The sequence below is a fragment of the Aedes albopictus genome, chromosome 2, assembly GCF_035046485.1.
Source record: "Aedes albopictus strain Foshan chromosome 2, AalbF5, whole genome shotgun sequence".
Classification (NCBI taxonomy): Eukaryota; Metazoa; Arthropoda; class Insecta; order Diptera; family Culicidae; genus Aedes; species Aedes albopictus.
In genome coordinates, this window is record NC_085137.1 from 416,071,775 (window position 1) to 416,085,022 (window position 13,248).

At 35.9% G+C, this 13,248-nt stretch overlaps 1 protein-coding gene across 1 annotated transcript in view; it reads right to left on the minus strand.

Annotated features, from left to right (window-relative positions):
- LOC109426800 (nose resistant to fluoxetine protein 6) overlaps positions 1–13,248 on the minus strand; it is a 36,071-nt gene that overhangs the window by 14,210 nt on the left and 8,613 nt on the right. The window contains exons 4-6 of the mRNA XM_019702336.3: positions 11,001–11,501; positions 10,521–10,942; positions 10,327–10,440 (exon numbers count right to left, since the gene is read on the minus strand). Coding sequence (XP_019557881.3) covers positions 10,327–10,440; positions 10,521–10,942; positions 11,001–11,501 — 1,037 coding nt within the window. The remainder of the gene's footprint in view (positions 1–10,326; positions 10,441–10,520; positions 10,943–11,000; positions 11,502–13,248) is intronic.

The following is a 13,248-nucleotide window of genomic DNA, read 5'->3' on the forward strand; positions in this document are numbered from 1 at the left end:
GGACTCGGAGAATGGCTAGTCCAGATGCAGTACATGGGTTCGAAGTCGGCTTCGTAGGTCATACCGGTGCCCTGCGGTCGAGATCGACCCTTACAGCGATTAAGTGGCCGCGGAGAGGAAGCCCCGGTAGCGGTGCTGTCGTGGCGTCAGTCTACTGGGTTGGATCTGAGCCCGCGGTTGGAAAGGGGTCCCCGGCAAGGGTCGGGGTAGGTGAGACCCTGCTGTCTGCAACCTACGGATGCATCTGATAGGGCCTGAAGGGTAGTGATACCCTTCCTTTGCGGGCAGGTCAGATCGGGTTGCATGTGGGCATCAGTTCTTGATGTCCGCTCAGCAGTAGGGCGCGGGCGGGGTTGACCCTGCCCGCCTTCCGAGGACAAAGGGAGTGGCGAGGACCACTCGGGAAACTGGCTAAGCGCCAGCATGCTATCGTGATGGACTCTCCAGAGCGAGTCATCGATGTTCGTTGCTGCTAGGCTACGGCAGCTAACCTTGAGGGTGCGATATGCACTAGCCCCTCTCTGAAGCAATACCTTCTTGGTGGTTCCGGAGAGACGTAGGGTTTGACGACCATAGGAATGTGTTTTAGTGGGTCGAGGAGAGAGTAGTCCTGGCTTCTACCGGCGTTGTAGAAGACGGCCTTAACCTCACACTACCCTAACCTTCCTGTTAGGGTGTCTGATGAGCAGATTTATCCTCCTATGGTTTAGAAGGAAAAAAAAAGACTAAAAATTCTCTGAAGCAATACCTTCTTGGTGGTTGCGGAGTGACGTGGGGTTTGACGACCATAAACAAGTAACATTTATACTTTTGTGGCAATCCTGAAGCAATTTCTAAGACAGAATTATAAAACTTAGCTATGTAAGGCTCTTTGTTCTGCAAATTCGAGATAAAATAGGCATAAAATATCCATAAGACTAATCTGGCCCACTCTTCAGGAGATCTTCAAGGCTGCTTTGAAACAAGTTGAATTTATGTACTTGCACTGATGATTGATTATAAGAACTTCATAAAACTTTAACAAGAATAGCTTGAGGCATGTTGATCTTTAAGCTGTCTTTTTCAAAAGTGCTAGTAGTGCATAATAAATGAAATCTGTTACCTAAGCATTATGCAGATGCGAACTAGTTTTGTTTCATGGATGAAATGTTAATTGAACTTTAATTTTCATAATTTAATTTTCTTCAAATTAAAATGGCTAAAGCATTTAAATTTCCGGACAGATCATTGATGACAGGGAATCAAAATGTTCAGTGCCATACCCACTTTTTCGTTGATGTGCCACCCAAAACATACGAAAATTACAAAGCGCCTCAAAAATAATATCAATCATTAATATACGAAGACATAAATTTCCTTCAAAAACAAAAGGCTACGCCATTTTTTCAATTCTTTCTAAACATGGCTGCCGTTTCAAGCGAACAAAACTCATTGTTATTACCTTTAATCCAAACCACCTCAAAACAATGATGGAACCAAGTTGCCTTGCATGAAATCTACAGCATTTTTTAAAGATTGTTTTATTAGTGATGATCTTAAGGCAGATTTGTTCGTCTTATTCGTTTTATTCAAGAGTAACAGCCTTTGACAATTGTTTGTTTACCTTTTTGGAGCTAGAAAATTGTTCCTGTACACTTTGCGTCAGGATGTGCCAATTCTGTTATAGTTTCGTGTATTTAAAGTGCATTACTAAAACTTACCACTGTTTAGCATGAGCATGAGAAGAGTCACAGTAAGTACCTACAGGGGATGATTGGGATAGGCAACTTTTTTTCTCCCACAAAAAAAATCAACATGCTGTAACATTTCATACAATGCACCAAAAAATCTAAAATTTTGACTGTTTGTCAACCTATTATATGTGCATCATTGGTACAAATTTGGGCTCGATTGATTAATTTTTCGCGAAGTAAGAACCGTTTGGGTAAAACACTATTATTTAGACAACTAATTTTTGAACTGTCATATCACGAAACCAGTGAACCGAATTGAATGAATTTTTTAACGTTTATCAACAATATATTGATACTTAATACGACGTTATAAAATGTAATATTTTCTAACGGTGAATTAAGTTATACCGGGTCGAATTTTTTTTACAGAGGAAAATAAGTCAAATTTACAATACCACACAAAAATGATTAAATGTGTTCTTTCTTCAATCTAAATAGGCTCTAATATATCTGATTAGAGATAACTTGAGAACATCTTTGGATATCAACACTAAAATTTATTGAAATTGATGTAAAATAATTACATTTTTTCGAGAAAAATTCAAAATGTGTCAATCCATGATAACTTTTTTCAACGTTTAAAAAGTACCTATGTTTTAATAGTTTGTGAAGCATATACATATTGTTAGTGTAGGTACGTTCAAAATTTCATTCAATTCGGTTCACTGGTTTCCGAGATATGACAGCTCAAAAACGAGTTGCCTAAAAATAGTGTTTTACCCGAACGGTTCTAACTTTGCGAAACATTTATCAATCGAGCCTAAATTTGTACCAATGACGCACATATAATAGGTTGATAAACAGTCAAAATTTGAGATTTTTTGATGCACTCTATGAAAAGTTACAGCATGTTGAATTTTTTTGTGGGAGAAAAAAAGTTGCCTATCCCAAACATTTTGGCCATCCCCTGTATTTCATTTTCGATTCAAGTTGCTGTGGCCTATGTGAGTAACTGGCTGAAGGTTGGACGACAGCAGCAAGTTACTCGCATTTTAGATTGGCTACACAGTAAGGACCCGATTTTTTCAGCCCCGTTTTGCGACAAACTTTTTGCTCTCATTTACGGTCAAATTTTAAGCAATTTATTAATATTTATCATCAAACTCCAGCTGAGATGCAGAACATAGAAGGATAAAAAGTTTGAAAAACTGTTTAAGTTTCTGAAGAGAGCAAAAAAATGTCTTCCGAACAGGGGCTGACAAAATCGGGTCACTTATGTATAATGAATATTTCGTCGATATGATTACTTTTGAGCACCAAAACGGAAAAATTAACAGTGAGCAAAAATGTTTGAGTTTTTATAATTGCATAAGAAAGCTGTTCACAACCAATTTGTTGCAAATTTATTATTTGAACTAATATGTATGTTTTATTATTTCGCTTAGTTTTTGCTCAGAGTAGTGGCTCTAGCTCAAGAATTGAAAGCTTTAAGAAATTATTAAAGGAGAACATCTCAGATGAATTGTACTAGAATAAACGCAGCATAAACTTTTAATAAAATTTGTTGATGTTATGTGTTGAAAATAACTTTAAATACGTCTTAATAGTTATTTATGTAATGAGTTGCAAAATGATGATTTTTACATCACGAGTTGTATATTTATCCAACGAGGCTTGCCGAGAATATGATAGGTTCCAATATCATCGTGCTTCGCGGTGGTTGAATGGGACCTGCCACGTGTTCTATCGTGCAAGACACAAAAATTTGGATCAAGCATGCTGTGCTATATAACCGTCACAGTTTTTCAAGCTCTAGCCGTGGAAACCGAGGTCAGACTGAGTTGTCAATCAAACAATTGCATTATGATTCATAATGCAACCGAAATGAGTTGCATTATGAACCATAATGTAATTGTTTGGTATCGGAAAAGTAGGCCGTTACCTCACCGAAATGGCAAGTATAAAGTAGAATATTATAGTGCCGAGTTGCAAAAAACATATTATAAGATTAAATGCCTTAGTGAATCAAGTTTATGCGCGATTTTCAAAATTATCTTGAAGAAAACTTAAAAACCACATACGAACGGAGATTGTTTTCACTTGATAAAAACAAATGCTTCATGAATTCTTCAGGCTATGATAAAGCTTCCATAAAAATGAACAAATCTAAAAGGAATTTAAATTGTTACTTGGGTAGGAATGTGTTTAGTGGGTCGAGGAGAGAGTAGTCCTGGCTTTTACTATTGTAGTAGAAGACGGCCTCAGCCCCACACTACCCTAACCTTCCTGTTAGGGTATCTGTTGGCAAATTATCTCCCTACGGTTTAGAAGAAAAAAAAAAGAAAAAGACTCAAAATTCTCCTCTAGAAGGGACTGCCTACCCGAAGAGAATTATCAGAGTAAGAAAAAGTTTGATCGATCCATTGATTTTCGATTTCCATGATTCTAATTACGCGCTCTTTTGAAGGCTTGAATTATCCAATCTAAAGGTCGGAATAATTTAAGCTTTGCAAGTGCTAGTTCACGATTAAAGGAATTTGGGTAGCAAAATAAACTTATCCAGTGTGGAGTCCAAAACAAAAACTGACTTTCGTTTATATTGATCTTCCTTTTTTATAGCCGCAGGGCCTACCAAAAATAAAACATGATCTTTCCTGAAAGGAGGATGAAATAATGGCTCTCTTTACGCATTATGTTAGATGGTACGTGTATTAACATGAATATCTGAGCAGCAAGAATTCTAGAATTATCTTTCGTTTATGCTGCGTAACATGCTGCCCAAAGTTAGTCAACACCAACTCCGCCGCATTGCCTTTACTTTGTTGTGCTGATAAACATTGTCGATCTGCTCTTCGTTTATTATCGTGGGACCTATTTTATTGTTATTATTATTATTAATATTTATTAACGACACATTACCACTCCTGTGGCATTCTTGTCCGAATATTTTGTTGTGGTACTGTAATCCGGGGTCAAATTGATCACTTTAAAACAACTTTTGCGGATAACATCAGTCGCAATTTAAATATTGCCAAAATAATTTCCGTAAAACCAGTACCCAGTGGAACCATGTGACAGATTTTGAATGAAATGATCAACTCTTTGTAATTTATGAACTGTAGAAACAACCCAAGTAACCACAAGCATTATATCATAACATTAACTCAATCGTATTATAGTTTAGCTAATGCAACATAACTTTTATTTAACATCTGTCAAGTAATAATGCGTTTAATCTACATTATGAAAGCCGTGAAGCATTACGAGATTTTGACAGTTCTGAATAGTTCTATAGAGCCGTTGTTAAATGCTTCATTGCATTACCATGTTAAAAACTTTATAGCAATCAATAATGCAAGCATTTATTACTTTATGCAATTCAGTATCATAATTTACATTTTATATAACTCATTTTGGTATCATAATGGCCAATTTTTTCGAACTGGCTCATTATGCAACTGAAATGAGTTGCATAATGAAAAATAGTTGTATAATGTTCATAATGCAACTCATTTGAGTTGCATTATGAACATTATGCAACTCAAATGGGTTGCATTATGAAAAAAATCATTGCATAAAATTTTGTATGGAACTCGTTGCAAAACTCGATTTTTTCAGCACTCTTCGTATTTATCCAACTCGGCAAGCCTCGTTGGATAAATGTACGACTCGTGCTGAAAAAATCAACTTTTTGCAACTTGTTACATAAATAACTATTATATATGCCTTTACTAAAGCTTCCATCGTTGTAAACAGAAAAATCTTGCTTAGTTCGAAAAAAAAAACTGTAAAACACTTTCAGAAACAGAACCATTCAAAACAAAAGAAAAACAAACCAAAATTTTCATAGATTGCTGCGGAGCACTTAGATTATCCTGCTCAGATGTTGCTGTTTGAAAATTTATATTGACCAATCCAAATTCCTGTGTGGTAGTGATAGGTAGTGATTTGTGTTCAGATTTCCCGTGTTAATCTATCTGTAAGAACTTTGTAAACATCTTTTGTTCTCACGTATATGGATAGGCTTGCATTAGGTTTCGTGAGACATTTTTTGGACAACTCAATTATGTATGGCTTTTTGGGTTTCTGGTTGGGACATGAAAACAATCAGATGCTGAGGGAACAAAAATTATGTGGGGTGTCGGTTTCCTTATTTAACATAAAGCCCGATTTCATAAAAGGAAGAATTAAAGCGCTGTTTGTATTGTTTCTTATTTATTGTATTTTAGGTAGAAGTGAGCACGTATGAAAACAAAAAAAAAACAGAATCAACACAGACGAATTTATATTCGAGAGTAACATAACTGATGGCATTCCGTCCCCATCACATTTTTTAGAGTTGCTGAAAACACAACTCAATAAGGCACGAACTAAGTATACGTTACATTATGTTGCACATTTTTCCAGGTGCAAAATACATGGCATCGTAGCACACAGCGTTAGCGCGCCCGAGTTTCATCGTGGTTCAGTTTCAGCAGTCTAGGTTCAATTCCCGAAATACAATAAAAAACATCAAAGTAAGAGTATCGGAAGACAAAAATAGATAGAAAAATGAAAAACATACTTCTTTTCTTTTTGACATGATGCATTAAGTATGCATTCCATGCGATTTGATTGCATTAGCTATAAGGTACAAGCATTTTATACGCTTTAGCAATCACCACAGTAAAGCTTGCTTTAAATCAACAATAGTAGCGCCACTTTCGACTTTAAACCTACTTTAATGGTGCCTATATGACAGAACAATTTTATATCGCATGTCATATAATACACTATAAAGCGAAATTAATGCTCTATATAAAGCATCATGGTTACTTGGGAATGCTTACCGACCAAATGTTCTGATACGTTATGTATATTTTATTGGTTTATTCGATGTTTTTTCTCGTCCTGACAACCAAAAAACGGTCTGTTTGAAAAATAATTTCAACCAAATGAAGGGAAAACTAATGCTTCATAATAGTGCCAAAGACATCAAACAGATGTGAACCATATTTTAAATTAAAAAGATCCATATTCGAAAGTGTTCAAAGTAGCCCCGCATTTCAAAAGTAGCCCTACACGACGGTAATGAGAAAATTCGAAATATGTAAAATGGTAAATAGTTTTAGTTTGACATTTGAGGTCGACCTTGACGTGATGGAACTCGACAGTTTTGCACTGGGGATTCCAAAATGTTCCCATCTGGCATACACGTTGAAAAAACTTCACTCAAAGTATGTGTTAAAACCATCCCGAGTAAAGGCAGATAACAATGTGGTATCACTTTGATGATAAACTGTGTTATCGGTGTTTTCATTCTGTTATTTTTGTTATCATCTTTTCCAATTGATGATAACCAGATGATAACAAATTTAGTTATTAATAATGTTGGCCTGTTGCGATAACATAAAAATACTAAATGATAACAAAATTTGTTATCTGTTATCTGAACGCATATTTCAAAGCTTTCCCAAAACTGAGAGTTTGATGAACCTCGTATCCTCGCTCGTATCCTAAAATTGATTCCGCTTTTCACCTTCAATGCGACTGTAGTACGAAAGCGTAGCCTTCCATTACTCTCACTCTCACTGAGTCCTGTTGGTATAAAGACTGCCCCAGAAAGTATGGACGCACCTAGTCTTCAGTTGTCTGAGCCTGATCGATGGTTCTTGTTTCGGACTTCGTTTTGACTGTTTCTGCTTATATAGGATCAGAAATTCAAATGTTCTTTGCCACGATGAACATTGGAATTCGGAATAGGAACTTTTTTGGTCATACCTCGTTTTGTGTAAGTTAGATGGTTTTTTCTTGTGCTCAAATACCTTCATTATTTGTTGATCTACAGGAGAGTTAAATAGATTTTTATTTTTTTACCAATTTTTTTCCTATGCTTAAACATGTTATCCCCACCGTGTTTTTTGATTACTGCTTACATGGCTTTCTCACTTACACCCACCATATTTTGCTTATTTCCTAAATGACCTTTCAAGCTCTGTACATCGTTTGTGCACATTTTTTCGATGATGTTCCGCTGAAAGTTCATGTATTTTGAAACTAACTATTGGAATCGCAAAAACCACTATACAAATGCTGAGAAAACAGGTTGACCAACAGGATGTAGCTTTCAAAAAGAACTAGCCATCAATAGTTTTGAAATGCCACTATTTTCTTACTGCGTCCATACTTTCTGGACCGGTCTTTGGGGGCTATCGGCTGTGGCCGACAATCACTCGATCAGGGTTCGAGACGCGCCTGGGCGCAATAGTTGAAAACATTGGTTGTAAATTATAAGAAACTTTTTTTCAACTGCGAACGATATCGGTAAAGTGGATATTTACTATTTTGGGGGGATTTTGTATGGGCTTGTGACTTATCTTGGCCTTGATATTTACAAAAGTGAAAGAGAAGGAGAGAATTCCATGCAGTGCCTTATAATACTTTAATGTGCCAGGCTTAGGGTGGTTCACAATTATATGAGAAACATATATCTTGATAAATGTTGAGGTCAGACGAAAACTTGATTTTTTTTTCCTAAACCGTCGAACCGGTGACGTCGATTGTGGAAACAGGTTGAGGTTGTTTTATTCATTTTTTTTTACTGTTTTGAGAAAAATCGTTCCCGCTTGCAAATTAAAACTTTTTTTACTATTCCGATCTTTCAAGGGCACCACAATGTCTACTAGTAACGATTTTTTTTTTGTTTGCGCTTTCATATGAGCCATTGGACTGTAATCATAGTCACGGCAAGGCTCTTTAAAGAAAACAAGTTTTACAGAAATTGTTATAACTCTGGTAATTAGTACAATTTTTTCTTGTTGGCACTCTGATTTAATATTGTAACATGTATGATGTAAACAAATAATGTAAAAAAATATTTGAACATACCATTACCACAAAAAAATAAAACTTTCCTTATTCTCACGTACCTCAACATATATAACACTTTTAGTCAATTTTATACCTAATAACTTAATTTGGCACACAATGAGATACGCAGAGTATCTAATCCTACACAAAAATTCAAATCATTTGGTATGAAATTGGCTTAGTTATAGCGGAAAGTGCCCAAAAAAGATACATCTGCCCAAATGGTACAATATGCTATGTCTAAACATCGAGATTTCGTTTTTGATTTCATTCCGTAAGAAGTTTACTGTCAAAGAACGAATTGTAGAGTGAAACAGGGATCACAACTTTGTCTAACAAAGAGTTTAAATTTATTACGCATTTTTCAAAGATAACTGACGAAAACAAATTAAAACACACTACTTGTGAGCTATTTGCTCTAGAACACTTAGTTATTTAACTAAACCAATCGATTCAAATATGCCATTTGATAGAAAATTTAATAATCTTTCGAATAAAACTGCGATAAGTTTGACAATTTTAAAGTTATAGCCAGTTAAGGCAATAATAATCAAAAACATGGAAAGTTCAATAACTACGTAACGGTTCAAATTCGACCATATGCGTAGAACAATTTTTTTTAATCATTTATGGTCCTCTATTACCCTTTAAAAAGTTTGCACTCACGAACCTAACACCCTGTATGTGTGAGAGGCAGTTCGGTACACAAAAACTTAAGCGTAGTACACAGGGTCAAATATTTGTCCAAAAAGAATCCAATGCTCAAATATACAGTATCGGACAATAAAAATGCACCAAAGCCGTTTTCCCATACAAACTAGTCAACTTTGGATTGCCATATCTCAGTTATGTCTGAACCGATTGATTTCATTTTTCTATGACGAACTACAAAACATTTCAATTTTCAAAAACTATTGAAAAAGTTCAGTGATAACTATTGATACAAAAGTTAAAGATAGGTTGAATTTTGACAATAAAAATGCACCAAGACAAAAAAAATATGTAGCCAAAAATGCTGAAGTCAAATCACTATGGTGTTTTCGGCAAATATGTTTCTTGTGTGATGACCAATAAATTTGCTGAAGACACCATAGCTATCTGACTTCAGCATTTTAGCCTACAAAATTTTTTGTCTTGGTGCATTTTTATTGTCAAAATTCAACTTATCTGTAACTTTTTTATCAATAGTTATCACTGAACTTTTTCAATAGTTTTTGAAAGTTGAAATGTTTTGTAGTTCGTCACAGAAAAATAAAAACAATCGGTTGAGACATAACTGAGATATGGCAATCCAAAATTGACTAGTTTGTATGGAAAAACGGCTTTGGTGCATTTTTATTGTCCGATACTGTATCTTGTTTGACTCGATCGAATTTTCATTAGTGTCGAACATATGTTATTTTTTGAATGCTTTCCTTATCAAATATTTGACCCTGTGTACTTCAGGCCTTAAAGCTGTTTCGGGAGCTTTTAAGCAGTCCCATGAGATTCCTATGTTATTCCTCTATGTACAGATTTTCAATACCTTATTCAGGTTGCAAGTATTGGAATAAACGTGCCCGAGTTCTTGCTTAAATAATGTGCTGGAACCGTTCTTGCAGTATCAAAGCAATGTAAATCATATTCGCCACCCACCACTTTCCACGTTACCAACATAGTAATTGATAGGTATACATTAAATAAGGATCTTCGCATAGAATGCTGGTCTTGATGCCGATCAAGGCCATTTTTGATTGAATTGATTACAACGACAACTTTCCCTGTCACTTGTGGGATAATTTATAGCGGCAACAACTTCACTGACCTTGTTCCAGTAGCCATTAGTGGTGGGAGTGTCTGGATCCACATGGTTATTCCTGGACCTAGGAGATTGAGTGCAACCATGAAGCACACCCAGCCCGTGGCAGATCGTGGAAACCTATAATTGACGGAAAGTGAATTAATTACATCGGCACGCACTAATCTACATCTACATCGCGGGTACCTATATTCATTTACCTTTGAATTACCATCAGCGCTACCATTCCAAAGAGATAGAACTGGAAGTCCGCACTCAGGTACCAGCTCGGCTGTACGCACGTTTCATCCGTTTTCAGATAGTTGTTCAGAAACAGCAAATTGACCCACCAGTTTTGCTGACAGTTTTTCGATTCCACGGCTACGATTCGGTCATGGAGAGGTCCTATACTGAGGCGCCGATAGATGGTAGCGGTTACCAGAATTACGAAAAGGTAAAGAGGTAAAATGCGTTTCAGCCGGTTGGTTGCTTTATCCCACAGGAGAGACCATCGAAAAGCGGGTTGTTTGCTCATGGAATCTAGAAGGTTAACAGCCATCAGGATGCCACCGATGGTGAAGAATGATTGAACCAAGTTGGGCGTGAACAGTGACATGGTTGCCATTGGTGGGCTGTGTAAGGTCTGGAATTGAATATTTGGAACTGTTATTGTTATAATTAATCTAACTATCATACCATACCTCCTCAAACAGCTCCGGATGTTCGACTGGGACGTTCATCAGCATAACCGTCGTGTGCAGGTGGATAATGGTGACCATTGTAACGAAACGTAGCCCTTCCAGAAACATGAAATCCTGACTGAGAGTCGACTTCGGAGGACTAGACAGGGATTTAAAATTCCTCGGAATGCTGCAGATGGTAGCGAACTGACTCTCTATCTTTGGAGGCACTTTCTCGAAATGATCCTCCAATTCAGATTGATTCCGGAGGTAGTAGTCAAAAATAGTACTGAATACAGCCAGACTCACCACGAAGCAGATGATGGCAATGCAAAGGCTGTCGAAAGTGTCGATCGGATCATTGTTGGAACTGTTGTAGCTCTCCTGGCAATACTCGATTTCGGAGAATGCTTGCAAATCGTATGATGATTTGAGCTTTTGGTTAATGCACAGAGAAACGGATTCCTCGTACAATCGCTGATGTTCCGGTAGGTGTGGGAAATATTTCCGTTTGAATCGATACTAGAAAAGGTTAGTAAAATGCAAGAACAATGATTAGAATAAAATTCAAAATGCGTTTACATCAAATATATTCAGGGCCGGATTTACAAATGTGGGGGCCCGGGGCCACAGTGTTGTGGGGGGCCTTTATATAAAGGGTATATTATTGCCATATACATGAAAACAAATCTTAAAAATATTAATCATTATTACAAAAATGTATTAATGAAGGTTTTGATGCTGTTGTGGAAGAACTTAAATCAAGAACAATAAACAGTGCTGTGAAAAATGTTGATATCCACTAAATTTATTCATAACAGATTTGAAATTTTAACCTGAAAACAATTATATAAGAATAACAATGATATAAAGTAAAAAACGGTTTTCGCGATTGTACTCACGGCATCTTAGATTTAGTAAAAATTCATTCCATTGTTCATATAGAAACTGCAAAAAGAATATAAAACCGAATCTCTCGAGAAGTTTCAAGTTAACTTTGTACCACAATGCTGTCGTTTTGTGAAATCGATAGATATTTTCTAGGGGAACCTTGCCGCAATCTCTAGAGAAGTTCATATTCGATCCCATAAAAAACGAACCCTTAACAAAAGCTTGTTCTAAAGCGACTACTAGGGAAGGTTCTGGCAACCTCCCAAAAGAATTTTCCACAAAACTCTGAAATCATGGAGGAAACTGCAGGGAAAATTCTTATTGAAAATGCTAAGGAAATTTAACGGGAATCCTTGCTAAGTTTCCATCAGAATTTCTGACATCATTTCCAATAGAATTCTCTATCTTGAAAATCTTTAGCAGAAAACTCGAACAATACCAAATTCCAGTCGAACTCCCCATCGGACAATTTCTTCAGCAATTTTCTCAAGCAATACATTGATTTTATCAGCAGTTCGCCTTATTCCAGTTATAAAATCTCTCAACTCAGGAAATTTGGACTGAAACTCTTTAAAAAAATCTGCTTTAAATTCATCTTTAACCATTAGTTAAATTAAAAAAAAAACGCTTTGCAAAAACTAAAAAAGGACGAGCAAATTCCTTTCAATTCCACTAATTTGTTCATCTTCGGACATATATAGGCCTATTTCGTCTGCGACTTACTTCAGTTTCGTGTGCTCGACAGTTTAATATTTAGTAATTAAAGTGAAAATTACTACTAAATTTTCTGAATTGTTAAGAAAGTTCAAATTCATGCTAGATTTGCTCTAAAAAAGGTTTAAATACTTTGAGTGTTCTCCGATTTAAGTAAGTCGAAAGCTGTCTAAGTGAAATCAAACTCATAAGCTCAAAAATTTTTCTAAATAAAAAAATCCTTTGGTTCTTCCAAGAACTGTGTTGGAAAATTTTTTAAAATCTTTTCAAAACCTTTATACAAAAAAAAAAACAACAAATTCAGCAGGAACTTTTTGAGTTTTTAATTTATAATTTATAGAGATTTGTAGTTCAGATTTGTAGAATTCAGTTGAAGGTTTTCTTCATGATTTCCGGTAAGTTATTTTAAGTAATTTCCCAAATAAAAATAAATGTTTATAAGTTTTGGAGAAAAAAATTTAAAATACATAAATATCTGGCTAAATAGTAGCAGTCTCTCTCAAAAGAGTCATCTTTCAAGAAGACAGTTATGTGAAGCTCTTACGACAAAAAATCAATCGAGAGCAGTTTCTTATACTACTTATTTTTTCTTGCTTCACATTATTTTTCGGAAAGTGCGATTTTGTGGGGGCCCCTAAAATGTGGGAGCCCGGGGCCCTGCCCC